This window comes from Phoenix dactylifera, chromosome 18 (genome assembly GCF_009389715.1).
Source record: "Phoenix dactylifera cultivar Barhee BC4 chromosome 18, palm_55x_up_171113_PBpolish2nd_filt_p, whole genome shotgun sequence".
In the NCBI taxonomy this organism is placed as follows: Eukaryota; Viridiplantae; Streptophyta; class Magnoliopsida; order Arecales; family Arecaceae; genus Phoenix; species Phoenix dactylifera.
Genome location: NC_052409.1, coordinates 1,872,384 through 1,889,642, shown reverse-complemented (window position 1 = coordinate 1,889,642; position 17,259 = coordinate 1,872,384). Strand labels below are relative to the sequence as shown.

General features: G+C 37.8%; 2 protein-coding genes across 7 annotated transcripts; one reads left to right on the top strand and one right to left on the bottom strand.

Annotated features, from left to right (window-relative positions):
- The first annotated feature begins 1,314 nt into the window (after window positions 1–1,314).
- On the top strand, window positions 1,315–5,472 carry LOC103699056. 5 transcript variants are annotated; one of them, XM_026801823.2, is made up of 8 exons: window positions 1,315–1,648; window positions 1,811–2,029; window positions 3,140–3,331; window positions 3,906–4,053; window positions 4,160–4,287; window positions 4,572–4,634; window positions 4,736–4,804; window positions 4,996–5,472. In XM_026801823.2, the coding sequence occupies exons 3-8, from the start codon at window positions 3,140–3,142 to the stop codon at window positions 5,098–5,100; spliced, it is 705 nt and encodes a 234-aa protein (XP_026657624.2). In that variant the 5' UTR covers window positions 1,315–1,648; window positions 1,811–2,029; the 3' UTR covers window positions 5,101–5,472. The 5 variants fall into 5 exon arrangements, with proteins under 5 accessions (XP_026657624.2, XP_008779348.2, XP_008779324.2 ...); XM_008781126.4 differs by having other exon boundaries at window positions 3,136–3,331; XM_008781102.4 differs by having other exon boundaries at window positions 2,125–3,331.
- Window positions 5,473–6,352: 880 nt separating this feature from the next.
- LOC103699088 (serine/arginine-rich splicing factor SR45a-like) lies at window positions 6,353–17,158 on the bottom strand. Of its 2 annotated transcripts, none has more exons than XM_008781141.4 (7): window positions 17,010–17,158; window positions 13,902–13,924; window positions 13,730–13,816; window positions 13,471–13,582; window positions 11,656–11,805; window positions 10,939–11,002; window positions 6,353–6,911 (listed from the first exon to the last, which is right to left on the bottom strand). In XM_008781141.4, the coding sequence occupies exons 2-7, from the start codon at window positions 13,922–13,924 to the stop codon at window positions 6,736–6,738; spliced, it is 612 nt and encodes a 203-aa protein (XP_008779363.1). In that variant the 5' UTR covers window positions 17,010–17,158; the 3' UTR covers window positions 6,353–6,735. The 2 variants fall into 2 exon arrangements, with proteins under 2 accessions (XP_008779363.1, XP_008779371.1); XM_008781149.4 differs by having other exon boundaries at window positions 16,932–17,151.
- Between the last annotated feature and the right edge of the window lie 101 nt (window positions 17,159–17,259).

The following is a 17,259-nucleotide window of genomic DNA, read 5'->3' as shown; positions in this document are numbered from 1 at the left end:
GGGCTGCCCCTGGCCACCCACCAGGTGTTTTGGCATCTGTATTTGATAATGGGGTTGAAGACATTGGCGTCATTCGAGTCCATCAAATAATGAAATCTTGCTTCCACCGTAGAAGCTAACACGACACATCACATGCTACAATATTCATGCTTGGCTTTTGATTGCTCTCAAAAGCAACCGTAGGTTGCTTTGCCTGCATGCGTCGCATATATTAAAGTGTGATACGTTACCCAAGTATGATACTTTCTACTTGCAGTCCAACACAAGCACAGGTTGACGCTATTTTTCTAGGACCAGGTGCCACGCCCACGCATTGTAAAGATCGTAGCATGGCTTTCCATGCTTGGCATTAAAAAGCACGCGGTATATACGTATGCCATTGGTATTAAAAGGTAGCACTAGTCTTTTTATTGTTTCACGCGAAAAGGTCGTATACTAGATGTACTCAATGCGTCCTAATCATCAGTTAAGTACATAATGTTGAGTGGTAATTTTAGTGTTACTGCCTAGCGAATAATGCTTAAGGATATTGGCAAAGAAAACTACGTTCATATTTATAAGATTAATTGGCGCCTTCTTTGATGAATCATAGAATCTTGTCCCCCTTCCCTCCGATAAGTGGGACAGGGCAGAATCTAAGTAAATATTTTTTATGGTTTGTTTCACACTATTTGGCACGAGAAGGATGAGTTAGGAGAATGGAGTTGATACAATGACCCTTGTGAATCTCGTCAATCAACCTGGGCACGACATTCTAGCTTCACGATTCATGGGAACTATAGGGATCGTGATCCACATGGATCTTATGATCTGTTAAACATAGATTTGAAGTTGTTTATCACAAATATTTTAATATTTCCTGATAAATTTTATACCAGGTAAAATGTTAATTGCACCCTTGCATAAAGGGGTCCAAATAAGTCCATGAGAAAATGGAAGCAGGATTCGTTCTACACTCATTCATCATGCTTGTAATCTGTGAAAATGTCAAAATTTTCTACTCACAGAAGGTTTGAACTCCTAATGACTTCTAATGCAGGCTAAGACAAGAAAATGGAAGGTTTTTTTTTTTGTCTGAAAAATTCAAAATGGATAACTAACTATTCAGACGATCAGAGGAGTAACGCGGACATTAGCTCGGGCGCTCGCCAAGAAACTACAAGGTCTCCGTCGTAAAAAAATTCAGACAGCCGGGTAGTCCGGTCATTTCATTTCCAGCAATCAGACAAGCATTCGAAATTACATACCGGCTATGGCCGGTGGGGAGCGTACGTTCGAGAGAGAGAGAAAGAGAGAGAGAGAGAGAGAGAGGTCGTTTAGCTTGGCAGTTGGAAAGCATCGAGTGAGTGTGTTTGCTCTCCTTCTTTGCTCTCTCTCTCTCTCTCTCTCTCTCTGAGAAGACGGCTTTATTCTCGGGAAAAATCCAAGAAACGTTCGCCTTATCCTTCTCTCTATCATCGCGGAACCGAGCTCCCGGAGCTCAATTCTCTCAAATCCGTGGCGTTTTTCGCGAATTGGGGCTCAAAATCAGGTCCTTCATGAAGGAAAATCCCGAATTCTAGCTCGCTGAAGCACAGATCGGCCGCATTTCGTGTGATCCCGTGTGATTTTTTTTTTCTACTTCCATTAATCGAAGCAATGGCAACTGGTATCCTGCAATCCAGCATTTTTTTATTCTTACCCGAATTGATTTTTCCCTTTGCTGTTCTTGGAAATTGATCAGTTCTCATCTAGAATTAGGGTTTCTTCTTTTTGCAATTCTTGGTAAATTGGTCCAGTTGGTGCTCATGGATTGGTTTTTGATGGTTAGAATTGAATGAGATCTCTGGCCTTGTGTGGGAGTCATGAAGTGAAGAATCGAGGATCGAGCTTTTCTTGGATATGATTTCATTGCATTTCCATCAAGAGTTGTAATTGGAGCTTGGGAGTTGGTTTTCTTCCCCCTTTTCCCTTTTATTTGTTTTAGTTTGATCTCAAGGGAAGAAGGTTTTATTGGTAGACTGTCCGGAGAATAGAGATTTTAGTTCAGGTGGGAGTTGTACTTCAGTTTGATACTTCAATTGCATAGTATTTACTATTAAAGCTTGTATTTAGCTTAAAGTGCTGTTTCTTATTGATATGCAGCTGGAGAAGTGGATTTGCTTCAGAGTAACTATGTTAGCAGAATGGATCGACTCCAATCACTAAAAAAATATGGTCACAATTTAGATTTATAATTTTAGTAATCCTGAAAATGGAAGTCGAGACATGTATAACTGGATATTTTTTCAAAAAAAAATAATCAGATTACTCGGCCAACTCAATTTGAAGTACAAAATTATTGTTTAGAATAAAAAAATGGTAGTCGAAATTGGTGTTTCAAATTGAAGAAATGGGTCGTGAGCTTTTGTTTAGTTCCTTTCTACTTCTGGTGGCTCTGTTTCTTTTGCGATAAGGCTGTTGGCTATAATTATGATGTGATAGGGACAGAAGTGTTGTTTGGTATAACTGCACTCATGCTGTCTTGAATCAATAATTATATGGTCAGTGGGTCCTGATTTTTCTAGACTTCTGTCGACGTCTTGAATCTGTTCTATTTTGTAATATGCTGTTTGACTCTAAGGATACATTGTTTTTGCTCTGTTGCTAGGGCTGCCCCACCCTATTATAGATGCCTAATCTTGTCTGGGTGGCGACCTTGATCAACAAGCCTAGTTGATTCCCTTTCTCCTTTTTTCCCCTTGTAATGGTGTGCGTGTGTTGGTGGTAATGGTTTGCCGATAATGAACTTGTTTGAAAATTTAGATGTGTTCATTAATCTGGTTAAATCAACAGAATTTGTCTTATGAGCTTGAAATCCATTTTTATTTTTTTCTTAATTACTCTTCGTTGTTATATTTTATGAGGAATGACAGGTTATGACAGGTTATACCATGTAAGTGCTATTATAATGAAGAACAAAGATCTTTAATTGGATGAATTTCTTTTTCCAAATAAAGAAACTTTTTTTCTGCTTCATGGATAAGGCATTCTTGATTTCCATGCTTTAATAATTTCCAGCAACATCCTTGCAATGGCTAGGAATGTAAATTTTTTTGCGCTTTCGATGTTCTTGTTATGCTCTGTATGCTGGTTGAAATTCAAGATTTTTTTTAGGCAGATGATGGAGGCTGAGTTCTGCTCTCCTCGAACTCTTTCTTCATCTCGGGAAGAAAGTGGAGATGAGGAGCTTTCTGTGCTCCCTAGGCACACAAAGGTCATCATTACAGGGAACAACAGAACAAAGTCTGTTTTGGTGGGACTGCAGGGTGTCGTCAAGAAGGCTGTTGGTCTTGGTGGCTGGCACTGGCTGGTAAAAAAACAGTTCTCCACTTTAATAGCTTTTCATGCAATATCATCATTATCTGATTGCAGATGCCTTTGCGCTTTATTTGCACCATCCAGCCTGTCTGCTTGTAATAAGAATATTAGACTTGGTTAGATTTCATCTGTCTCAATCATAAATAGATTCCATATAGAAGTATGTCTGAAGAGAAGCTATAAAGAAAATTAAGTTTTCATGATAATTCTTTGCCGTTGAAGCACTCTCCAACCATGTTATGATTTGTTGGTGTGTTTATGATATTGATTGGCTCATCTGCTATGGTAATCTTTATTAAGGAGAAAGAATTGGGAATCAGGCATTATTTTTTCCAACTTTGTCCTCACCTCTGAAGGTCCTAATCTTGATCTATGACAACCAAAATACCTGCATTTGCTATCAATACACTGATAGTACAGGGAAGGACTTTGATTAGATAAGTGCAGTAAAACTATGATTTATAGACTTTTGGTTGCTTAACTTTAATAATATTACTTGAAGGTTCTAACCGGTGTGGTTGTTTTTAATCCGATCCATGCTCCTTGTTCCATATATGGGTTTCCAGGTCCTTAAAAATGGGGTAGAGGTGAAGTTGCAAAGGAATGCTTTGAGTGTGCTGGAAGCTCCAACTGGAAATGAAGATGACTATGAGATTGATTGCAATAACTCAATCTGTAGTAGCTCTGACATGGGAGAGAAAGATGTTGATTACTGTGAGTTTATTACCTACTCTTGGATTGTAGTTGTAAGGTTAGCAACTGTGATGAGCAATATGATTCATTCATCAGAACTATTTCTTATCTCCTCTTTGGTGTACAGCTAGAATGGAGCTCCATAAACCAACAAAGCGTAGGGTGAGGCATACCGGACCTTGGGCATCCTCAGTCAAGGCAATGAGTCGAACCAGCTACAGGGATATGCGATCTCATATGTTTAAGCCTCAAAAGGTAATAAATTTCGCTATTGCATGCTCATCTAGAATACACTGTTTATCAGTGGATTGTTGTATAAAATTGATAATGCATAAGTATTTTTACAAGGACATGATCCAGAAAAGTGGAAATCAGACTAAGTAGTTTGGTTCCAGGCATACAACCTTTAAGCGGGAAAAGATGACAATTATGTTACCATCATTATGATATCTCCATGCGAGGAGGCATATCTATACATTTTGTGTCAGATGCAATCTGTGGCATTGTTGTTTATGTTCTGAATTCTTTATTGATGACAGAGGGTGAATTTGGCAAAACTTGGAACTGCCGCTTTATGGAGATATTGGGGGCATTTCAATTTGGTGAGTTATATCATCAGTCACTTTCCAATCAGATTCTAGCCACACCTCTTCCCGGAAGCTATGAATTTCTTTGCAGAACTAACATCAGAAAGAAATTTCAGGTCAGCAGTAATCCCAATCCATCTAAGAAGCAGCTGGTTCATGGAGTGCAGCATCATTTCATCTCTCAGGTACCCATTGACCATTAATTGTTACCCTGCACTTCATGTGAATGTTGGCATGCATCGTTTAAATGTTTTTAAATTCATATGACGGATGATTTATGCCATATACACTTGAAGCCCTGTAGGATACCTGATGCCCTATTCTTCTATATATTTTTTTTCTGAACTAACCTTGTTCCTTTGTCCATATACAAAAGCAAGTGGATGAGATGCAGGTGATTCTGGGCTTCATCCAAACTGCAAGGAAGTTGAAAACTCTCCACTCCCGACAGGATCGAGATGAAAGGTACTATTTTACATGAATAGGTCGAAGAAAGAATGCTGCATCTTCCTCTTGGATGCTTTCTGAAGGTATCGGGAATCCCATGTGTGAAGAGGGCTAACCTTTCCTAGACCAAGAACAGTAGCACAATGTAATTTACTGATCCTTTTCAGGTGGGAAGTAGTGCTGCAGTATGTAACTTATCAGGTATGAGTGTCCACCAAATATTCCTGACCTGGTAGATTAACCTCAACATGGAGCAATGAATTAGAATTGCCCACCAGAAAACGATGGTAGGATGGATTGGCAGAATGAATGTTAATTTCTTATATTATATGTTGGCTTGAAAGCTGGACTATCAGCCTAGTGTAGCGGTGCTGCATAAACAAGCGGTTGTGAGCATCTCCAGTCAGCCTTGCAATTTAGCTTTGAGTAACGCATGCTCCATCACCATAAAAGCTGGGCTTGAATTGGATTTCAGAGTCGGAATATAAATGAGCCAAGTTTGAGATTTCTCAACCTCATGACTTCCTCCGGTGCCACCAACAACTGGAACCCGCGCTCGAGATTCCATTTAAGTTGGAACACGCGAGCAACGAACACCGGCGATGGATGCTGCCCCGAAAACTTTCCCTATCGAAGCAGATCTTCCAAGGTTGGTGAAGCGTGACCAGAGACTCTCCCAGGTCGGCCCGGCGTGCGTCCCACCGCGTCCACGGTCCACCCGGGCTGCCGATGCCGGTGACTCTCTCAAAACCCGGTGGAGATGGCGAGTGACGTGCGCTTGCCCACCGGGCTTGCTCCAAGCTGCTCTCCCCTTCCCGATCCGTCGCTCGTTCTTCGTAAACGCCGCTTTTTGCTGTTTCCTTAATGCTGTCGACCACTGTACCAGATTAAGGTAATCAGTTTCTAAGCCTCCAATATTTCGAATATCCGGGCCAACCAGAGTGACGTGTGAATTCTCCCTCCTTACGGACAAATGAAAACGTTGACAAGGAAATGAAGAAGGCTTTGGAACTGGTTGGTTGCTGAAGTAGATAAATCTTCTTATTTATAGAGGAAAACATCGGACAAGACGCTTCGGTCAAACTTCTGAAATCTATTGGGCAGCCGCCGTGTCAAATATAGGGCGCTGGCGTTGCACGCTCTTGGCAAAACCGCCTGCAGCTACTACTCTTACATAGCAATGCTCTTAGTCACCCAACTCTCCCTCGTAACAAACGAGCTTCGATTCAAATCAATGCAGACTGGGCATCCAGAACCAATAAATTAGGGGAACAACGGCAATCAGATTGGAAATGATTCAACGCGATGTAGGCCTTTTTTCGCTTTTCCCTTGAACATGGTAAAATGTCACAACACAATACTCTCAAACATACGCATAGCAGAAGAGAAAGGTCAAAAGAAAAAATACAAGAACTTGTTTGTGGGCAAAATGAAGTGCCCCTGCATATGAAAGCAACATCACATGCTGTCTGAAACTTGATGGATGAACAATCCTACATACGGTGATGAGCTCAAAGGCATAAAGTTGGGATCGGAGATGAAATTTCTTCATTCCAATCCAAGAAAGCAGGGTACGAAAAAGAAGTTTTTGCCGACCTATCAGAACTTATAATTGCCACAGTGATGTAAATATGGTGGAAGAGAAGGCTCCAGAATGCAGACTGGTGTGCTAATCAGATTTGAGGTTGCCGTTGCTGATAGGTGAAATCGATCGATCCCTGCACCTTCTATGCGACCCCCTCCCATATGGTGAGTGGGATCGTTCCCGCCGGCCCCTTGAATAAGAGCAATCTCTTTCGCGTGGTCGATACGGTGAGTAGCTACGAGAACGTCTACGATCACGACCTGCAGAAATTATAATAAGAATAACATAAAACAAGATAAAATAACAATTTTCCTTATACTCGCACCAAGCTACAGGATATCATACTGTTAATGCCCACATTATGTTGAGGAGAAAAATTCCAATCACACAGAACTGGATACCACCTCAAAGGAACAACTTACCCAGGTTAAAGATCCTAGTACTTTGTTTCTGAAACCATCATTGGCCCTCCCCACACGTTCACCTTACCTAAGGTTAAAGATGCTTTCATTTTATAAGGAATATGGTATATGAATCCTAGTACCTTGTTTCTGAAGCCATCACAGCTCCACACACAAACATCTGCCCCCCCACCCCAAAAAACCTCCCCCAATACACCCCTTACCTAGATTAAAGATGTTTCATTTTGTAAGGTACAGTACATGAATCCTAGTACTTTGTTTCTGAAGCCATCACAGTTCCACACCCACCCACCTAGACAGCCCCCCCCCCCCCCCCCCCCCCCCCCTCCACCTAGGTTAAAGATGCTTCATTTTATAAGGTACAGTATATGAATATCGTAGTACTTTGTTTCTGAAGCCATCATAGGCCTTTGCTCGCTCACGTGCATGCACACATTCATCCACACGCATGCATGTGCGCATGAGCGCAGGGAGAAAGAGAGAGAGAGAAAGAGGGAAGGCACTAATGCTCATAAGTAGACTGGTACTCACATAACATAAATGTGTATATATGTTTTAGTCAAAAATACATAATCGCCTTTTCTGCCATAAGAAAATTTGCCTACTACAAGCCTTCAAAGGAAGAGCATATAAAATATTCTCATGGTGAAGCCTTAATATTCTGGGCTGAAATAACCAAGTTGCTCCAACAGCCACCCTTTTTTTGGTGTATGTGTCCAAAACATTGTCTCACAACCTGTAATTCCCCTATCCTCATCCTTTGCCCTCTTAATTTAGGACAAACTCCTCTCCCCAATATCCCATCATCAACTGTAAAATAAAAAACTCATAAAGAAAAATCTCTAGTAATATGATTATGCCCAATACACCAAAGGGTCTGTAATATACACATTGGACCTAACTGCAATAATGCTGACGAGGATGATAAGAAAGCACATGCAAAACCAAAGTGGTCCACTCACAATATCTAAGTTACCTCTGGTGCTATAAGTGCACAAAGGTGAAAACCCTCTTTTGGACGGTTGGACCTCTCTGTGTCTTCCCACATCTCATGCAAGAGGTCCAAAGGGCTCACCATCAACTGCCTTGCACATCTAACATATTTCTTAACTTTATCCAAGAGGCCAACGGCCTTACCATTAAAATGCCTTCTTAGTCGAGACGAGACAGGCAGGTTAGCAGCCCACAATTAAGAGACCAGGTGAGTCCAGTGCAAGGAGAGCTATCTGGTTATCTGAAGCACCTTGCAACTTATACTAGGATGTTGGATGAAGAGGATAAGAAAGGGAGGGTCCAACAATGCAAAGTTTGGTTTCCTACCAAGGACAAGTCAATCTATCACAGTCGGCAAGAAGGGGGGAATCAGTCAGCCAGAGGTCTCAGACATTCATTCATATTAAAGGTCAACAAAGTAGACTTAGATAGTCCCTGGATAAAATTGAACATTTGAGTTCTCAATGCTCTTTCGCTTGTCTTTATGTCCCTTTGGAAGATAGAAGAAAAGACATCTGTTGAACTAATGAATGAAAAACTTGTATTTCAATCATATAATAGTCATCCCTTTATTAAATAAAAATTTGCTCACTCCAGTATCAGAGAAAAGACATCTTTTTACATTGTTGAAGTAATGAATGAAAAGCTTGTTATTTTTCAGATCATATAGTAGTATACTAGTATCCCTTTATTAAATGAAAATTTGCCCGCTCCAGTATCTTTTTTTTTTCCCTTTCTTTGGTTACATTTGATATCTTTATTTAATTTTACCAAGAGATTAATCTATTACATCAGATAATTTCACCAATTCAAAAGACACATGGCAAAACTCTCCTGCAATTGCTGGTAAACTATAGCAAGCATGAAGATGCTTGTCTTGATCTCATTCATGCTAGAGTTTATCAACATGCCCAATGACTTCAGAATGCAATCTACCTATCAATAGGTCCTCTTAACCTTGTTCATGCAAATCTATAGCAAAAAGCACATATTCATTATGAAATAATCACCTCTATTTGCATATATATAAAGATACTAGACCTAACTAAAATAGGTCATAAAGTTTGAGTAAACTGTGGTCTAATTGCTCATTGGAAATAGCATACTTTAGAAATGTGTCCAACATGTCCTCGCGCACTAGATGTACAATACAATTGCAATTTCACAACAGCACAAAGAGTATGAAGGTAAAAGAAAAACAATATTTTCCTGAAACAAGATACCAATATATACCATTGATTTCCATCAGACATACTTGAATGTGAATCACAAAGAGACACACTTTAGAAGCCCAAATGCATAATTTTTCAAATATGTTTAACTTTTGTTGGAAGCACCCACTAAATAAATTTGTTGCACACCTAGGAATATAGGCCATTATACATCACAGGCATGCACTTTAGGTTGTAATTCCTATTCTAGTTTCTTTTTCAACGCACCATATCTCTAATTTGAAAGAACCTAAGTAGCTTGTGTAGAAGTATACTATTAAACTAAAATAGCTGCAAACAAGCCCATATAAATGTTATAGAATAGGTATCTTTAAGGTACGATGTGTCGGTACCGAACTTCGTACTGGTGCCACTCTGTTACTATGTTGGTACATTCGGTATGGAGGCCAGTTCAGTGTATCGAGTGTCGGTATGTCCCCCATACTACATATTGATATAGTATGATATGTTCTGTACCACCCAGTTCAGTATGATATGGCATACCTTGGGTAGCTTACTTACAAATGCTATGATGAGGAAGGATGTTGAGAGAAGGTACTTTTCTTGAAAGGCAAGCCTAGCTATGAGCAAGGAAGATATCCATGAAAACAAAGAGAACCAGCATTTGGCTATGAAAAGAGTGCACTTGCACACAAGAGAGAGAGAGAGAGAGAGATTGGTTTAGATAAAAGAAATAGGCAAATAGTTTGACCTGTAATTTGAATGGCAAGTGAGCTGTTAAAATCTCTTTTGGAGAAATGTTAAATGAGAACTGGGAGAAATTTGGGCACTCCCTATACGCTTATCATGGAAAGTAGATAAGCCGGGATTTTTACCGACTCTAATTAGTTTAGGAAATAAAATTTGAATGAGATTAGACAGTGGGAACTTCTATAGACTTTGAAATTTATGGAGCGGGGTGCCATGTATGCCAATTGGATTACAAGTGGGGGCTGTTAAATTTGGATGATGCGGAGACTATAGAGATTTATAAGAGATCATAAAACAACATGGAATTTGGAAGTACCATGGCCTCTGCTTGCCCCACCTTGGATCCGCCATTGATGGAAATTATTCTGTTCATGAGATTCCAATATTCTAGGATTCACTAATAATAACTTCCCCAGATTATGGAGAGGGTTAAAAGCCCATGATGCCCAGAAGGAAAACAAACAAATGGGTCATCTTGAAAGCAACACATGTTAAGTTATTGAATAATAAGTAATATAATTTAAATGTATCTCGAATCTTGAGAAGATTTTAGCATATAGTTTAAGAAATACTTTAAATGCCTCTCCATTACGACATGGGTGTCACATGTTCAAAACATAGAAATAGCCTCTCCGCAGGGATAAGGCTACATACATTTGAGCCTCCCGCCTCGTGCTCTGAGATACCCATTTTTAAATGCATTAGAGCAAAAATTAGTGTTAGATAGCAGCAAGCCAGTAAAAAAGTATAGGAAAAACTCAATATCAGCAGGAGAGAAATCTTACAAATGATTTACAGAATATGGGCATATGTCCAAAAGAACAGAATGTAATGATTATAAACCTAAAACGGAAACTAAAAACTGATATTTGCATTGATCATTCATATGCAACAAGAACATTGTTTTAAAGCCAACAACAGGTGCAAAATTGAGTTGCTTCCATATGTACCTCTTCTTTCTCTTGCACCACAATATTTTCCAGGAGTTGGTGTCCTTCCACGTTTCCTTTTTGCCTGCCATAAATCAGCATAGAATAAGGACAACACAGAATTACAATGCAGAGGTCTGTGAGCTGAACAATATGGCCTATGCTAGTTGGTGATTCAGAAAAGAATAGCAAACAGAAACAATGAAAACAACCTGATAGTAAGTTTTCAAGGTTACTGTCATTGTTTTAGAGTTCACAATCCATTTTTTAAAATTTCAGGACTCACATTCACATTTATGCCACATGGATGAAGGTTATGATAGTTCACCTTCTTAGATTAAAAAAGAAAAATAGCATTGCACAATCAAGATAATATCACCAACCAAAGAGCAGAAGCACCAAAATCAAAGATAAATCGTCACAAATTGACATAATTTTGTAGGGCATACCGTATGATGTTTATAATCAGGGTAAAAAAGGAATACAGGGCAAACAATCCTCTGTAATTAGTTGGGTTTGGTGTCTTTCAGATGTCGATGCAGGGCTCATGTTGAGATGGGGGGAGGTACAGTCTGTTAAGAGGATGCATTGAGAATTCGATGAAGCTACACATACCAAACCTGATGCCAAAGGTTATCAGGTAACTCTTCTTAAGATGAAAAGAGCTATCATACAAATTTATTGGGTTATTGCAACTACCACTTGCCTATTGCTATTTAAAAGAATAAAATGCACTACCTTCTCCACTGTGATTAAGCGGCCTTCAAGTACAGAACGGTTCAGGTATTTAACGCAGCGGTCTGCATCCTCCAGAGTCTCCATTGTTACAAAGCCAAAACCACGAGATTCCCTTGTTCGGGGATCCATGACTACATGGCATTCCTGAACCTGCAAATTGGGACTTTTCTCAAGCCATGCAAAATTTTAAATAATTCACTATATATAGGTCCAAAATAACAAAATAATTACATAAAATTATGTTTCATTCAATAATTCCTCCTAAAATTAATGGAAACCTTCAAATTTCCAAATAAAACACAAATCGCAGTTCAAATTAATAAAACATACTAATATAACGAGAGAGACTGCATCAATAAGTAATTAAACATTCTGATAAGAAAAGGTCATTCAACGATGTAATACTAACAGTCTATAAATGTGTGTAGACATGTGTGATGATTTAGCCTACTAAATGGACTACAACCAAATACATTGTTACAAGTCTGTTTCAGAATTCTAATATTAGCAAATCCTACAATTTTTGCACTTCTAGTAATTCCACTTAATCCATAAGTTAGAGACCTCCAAGATATATGATTTTAGGCATCTTTAGTGGTGCAGATGAGATCATAGGTGTAGGTTTCTATTTTGGATGGCCCATTTCTGTTAAATTGTTAAAAACTTCTATCAAGGACCTCACACATACATATGCAGAGGCAGGCACCGACACTTCACAAGGATTTATTTTCTTATTTACCCCTTTGAAAGTGGACAGTGCCTGTACAACCCCACCAAAAATCTGAAAGCAGCATATATGCCCTTATGATAAGATGACATCCTCCAACAGAACAGTAACAGAAATGCATCACTTGACAATTTTTCTTCAAGAATTTTTTGCACATGTACTCTTTAAAAAGTGCTTAATTGCTTACCCTCAGAAGTGAACATATATGTGATATGCATTTATATATTTAAGTGCATATGTATTTACAAATGTGGTATACATCTTTGTATCTATACATACATACTATATGCTGGCACAAATTCTCAGACATGCTCCGAAAATTCCAAAAACTACATATGATTAAGGAAGAAATAGTCAATGAACAAGTTAACATCCGTATGCACCAACTTACAATCAGAATCAGAAACTAAACCAAAAAAAAGGCATGAAGGGTATGCATGCATATGTAAGACTTTTGGAGGAATATATATGTGCAATTTCTACTTTATGACAAGAACATATGCAAATAGGAAATTTTGGGGCACATATGCAAAAATCTATATAAATTAATAAAATAACAAAATTAACATTTTCTGTTATTTTTTATTAGAAAAATACAAGACTTAGGATTCAAAAAATGTTACAACTGCAGATGGCAAATTTTCTGCTAAATAAGATCAGCTTTAGTATAGAAAAATTGGTAGCACAAAAGATACTAAGTTAGATGGCTGTTGAAACACTAGAAACCCAGTGTCAATGCAAAAGAGAGATTTCCGACATGTCAAATTGGGTGCAACACCCCAGATGAAAGATAAGTTAATCAATTCAGCAAGTTTTTAGACCCCATTAAAAGGCTTCTTGATTTGATCTCTATATAGTCCTAAAAGCATCACCTATGATTAAATGTAAATAATATGCCGAAGTCATAATTGTATGTTCTAATTCATGCAGAGCCTATAAGATAGTTTCTCTAGTATATGCTTTGGAGTACTCATCCAAAAATCACAAATGCTAGAGAAGGGTATTCACAAACATCAGGATCATCAAAAGTATTACTAATTTCTTTTTTTCACTAAAAAAATATTACAAGCTAAAATTAAAGTACATACCCTTCCTTCTTTGCTAAAATACTTCTCAAGATCACTGCTAGTAACTCGTGTGGATAAGCCTGTTACATATAAGTTATTTCCAGGATTCTTTGCAGCTCTAGAATCTTGGCTCCTATTGCACGTATGTAGAATTCAGACCATTAGCAAAGAAGAATACCGAGTTCGTAAAAACGGGCTCTTGCATGGACTCCATAGCACATTATATAATATGCACAATTATCAATAATTTTTTGAACAGTTCCAGAATAAAAATATGTACCTAGAGCGACTCCTTCCCCTTGACCTTGATGATGATCTTGATCTACTACGTCTGTTTGGAGGGGGTGTGATAGATCGAGAAGTATACCTAAAAACATCAATATTTGTCTATAAAAATTTCTACAGGTGATATTCTTACAACAATGACATCTGTTATGGAAAGCACAACTAACCTTACTTCTTTTGATTGCGACATCTATCAGAAAACAAAATTATAATATCAGAAACTCTGCAATAAACTGAAACAGGTACCTAAGCTACATACAACTTCTTTCATGCAACTATGCTGATCTCCTAATCATTAAATAAGTGGTATAATTTTAGCAAAAGAATAATCATGCTTAGCAATATTTAAGACACATTTCAATATAAGTGAATCCAATGAAGTTCATAGGTTACTGCTTGCTCAGAACAGAAGGAAGTCAATGGGAAAAGCAAAATTCAAAATGAATAAACCTCAGACTTAGAAATTAAATGCATTTATGTAGAATGACAAGCATGGATACAGTACCAAAATAGATCAAATATCTATACAAGCTGAATATTAATGCAGTTCTGAATCAATGGCTGCATTATTAAATTAAAAAGAAGTTGGTATAAAAAAATTAAAAAGAATTTCCTGATTTTTTTCAGATATATGCTAAAATTGTTGATAGTTCAGTTTGCTTCCCCCAAGGCAATTGATTCAATAATTTGCAGAGAATATAAACAATCCTTGTAAGAATTTTATGGGAATACACGAAACTGATTGAGCATAATGAAATTTTGGTATGTTTAAGAAAGTTTTCGGACTACCTAAGATTAAAAAGGACATATAAAGAAACAAGTGAGAATAAAGACCAAGTCCTTCACATTTCAGGGGTAAAAAACCATGTCTCACGAAAATGTTAAGAAAGTGAAAAGATACAAAAGAGCAATAAGTTTGAGTTTAAAGATTTGGTCCTCAGCTCTTTACAGATGTCATTGGCAAATTAGTTGCTTATGTTGTAGAACACCTAAGTATGATATCTGGCCAAATTGTAAAGATGAGATAAGGCGAATGGGGAGGGGAGGGAGAAGGAGAAGGAGACTTATAAAAAACATATAGGTTATGGTGAATAGATGCCACTTCTGTAAAATGTGATTACAACATAATAGCAAGATTGATGAATTTGTATGAAATAGAATGTTTGGACAAAAGTATGGAGACATGTATGTTGCTAGATGATAATGCTTAGCAGGGACACCATAAACTTACACAGGCTGGAGAAAGAAATTAGTATGCCAGAGAAAACTTCTGAGCTCTTTATAGTTGTCATTGGAAAATTAGTTGCTTGTGTTGTATAATCCCTAAGTATAATATTTTCTACCTGATTAAGATGAGATAAGGGAAAGGGGGGGAGGGGAGGCAGGAAGGAGATTTATAAAACATATAGGTCATGGTGAAGAGATGCCTCTTCTGTAAAATGTGTTACCGCATAATAACAAGATTGATGATTGTGGATCGAATAGAATGTTTGGACAAAGTTATGGAGACATGAATGATATATGTTGCTAGATGATAATGCTTAAGTATGTACATGGTAAACTTACAAAGGCTGGAGAAAGAAATGAGCATGTTGAAGAAAACATAAGGATAGCATAGCACTGACAAGGAAACATGACGGACACTAACTGATATGGTATGAGAATGCTAAATAAAAGAAGAGGGGCATGGTTATGTGTGAGGTCAAGAATGATGGTAGAAAAACTAAGACAAAAGTTATGTAAAGTTCAAAAAAAAAAAAAAAGAATAGTAGAAATAACAAAAGCCTACTTGGGTATTCAAAACAAGGGACTGATGCTTGATTAATTAAAATACAGATGCATCCTCATTTATGAAATCCTAATGTAACTTCTATTTGGCAAGACACTACATAATAAATATATGAACATATATCTTTGTTCATACTAATACAAAGACTAGAACCATTAGAAAGTAGTCTAATAATTTGTTTATATAACATCCAAGAGATAAGCTGAGCACACATTGTAATAGTCTAAGCTAAAACAGGTAACAAACAATAAGAAAGTTCAAAAGTTTTTCAGTATCCAGCATATGACATCAAAATAGCAACTGCAGACATATACAACTGATGATAAAACATAACAACAGTCCACCAGCCCTGCCATTCTAGTGATATTGATATTTCAGTGTTATTTAATATGAGTAATTTCCCAAATAATCTAGGGGTATCTTGTGATCGCTATTGTTTTGGTATCTAACATTACTCTGGCAGCCTGGCTATAATTATTCGATCATCATAACACATTATACTTATAGTTTCCACATCAAATGTTACACTACCCATGTAAATCAATATGTTAGTTGAATAATTGAAGAACACTTATTGATTATAAATTTCGCGTCAATTTCAGATATCAATAATAACTATTCTGTAATAGGCAAAAGATGGAAGGAAGGGCTGTGATCTGCCCACTGGTATGAAGGTGCTGTGAAAGAACAACAAAGAGATACTACCACAAAGAGAAGAAATCAGCATCCATCTCGCCTACAAAGGACCAAGAAGGTAAAACCCATAATCTTCAGCACAAACAAAAGCTCATATTTTGTTTCTCACTTCACTGGAACCCGAATTCCGGTTATGTTTCTAAATAACAGCGTCGCACCATAGGTGATAATGTTTCGGTTCAACTGGATTAACTCTATGTGAACTAAAGTGGTTTTGGATTCCCATCGAGCGGATGAAAATACTAAAAAAAATAAAAATATAAGGTTTTCCGCGAGCAGTGATAAAGAAAGACAAAAGGATAGAACGGGCGTTCCATATTGGCTTTCGAGGAAAGAATGCTAGCATGAATATTTCTCTAAATTCCACCAAGTTTCATGCTTTCTTTCTTCGAGAGACTCGTAGCTTCGTTTGTTCCAAGAATTCCCGTTAAATTCACAGATCCCAAGTGAAGTAATATCCCCCTTTGAATCAAATCAAAGTCAGCGGAAAAAAAACTAAAACAACCGCGAAAATTAAGAGGAAAATATGAGTGCATTAATTATAAGATCGAGAGAAATTTAACAGACACCATCATCAGACCAAGAATCAAGAAGATCATGACTACAAATAGCAAGCGAGAATCTGAATAAAATATTACAATATTGCACACAGGAAGATAAAGTAAAATAACAGGGGAAAAAAAACCCGAAAGAAAATGATTGAAAGGCTTACCTAGATCAAAACCCCAAAACCTAACAGCTCTTGAGAGAGAGATCGAAGGCGAGAGGAACAAGAAAAGAGGAAATTTACCTCTTCAAGGGAGGAGGATTAGATCTCAACTTTTCGAGCGAGACAAAACGCTACTAGTACACAAGCTCGCTCGGAAGTCATCGAATCAAGAAAACGATGGGATTTTTCCTCCGCCGATCTTGCCCCCAATTTGGGGTTGTGTGTTTCGGACACCACCGAGGGGCCCGAAACCGTTATAACGGGCGTTACGACGTTATAAGGATTTTTTACTGCACGTAAAATGCCATAATTCCGTTATAACAAATCCCTC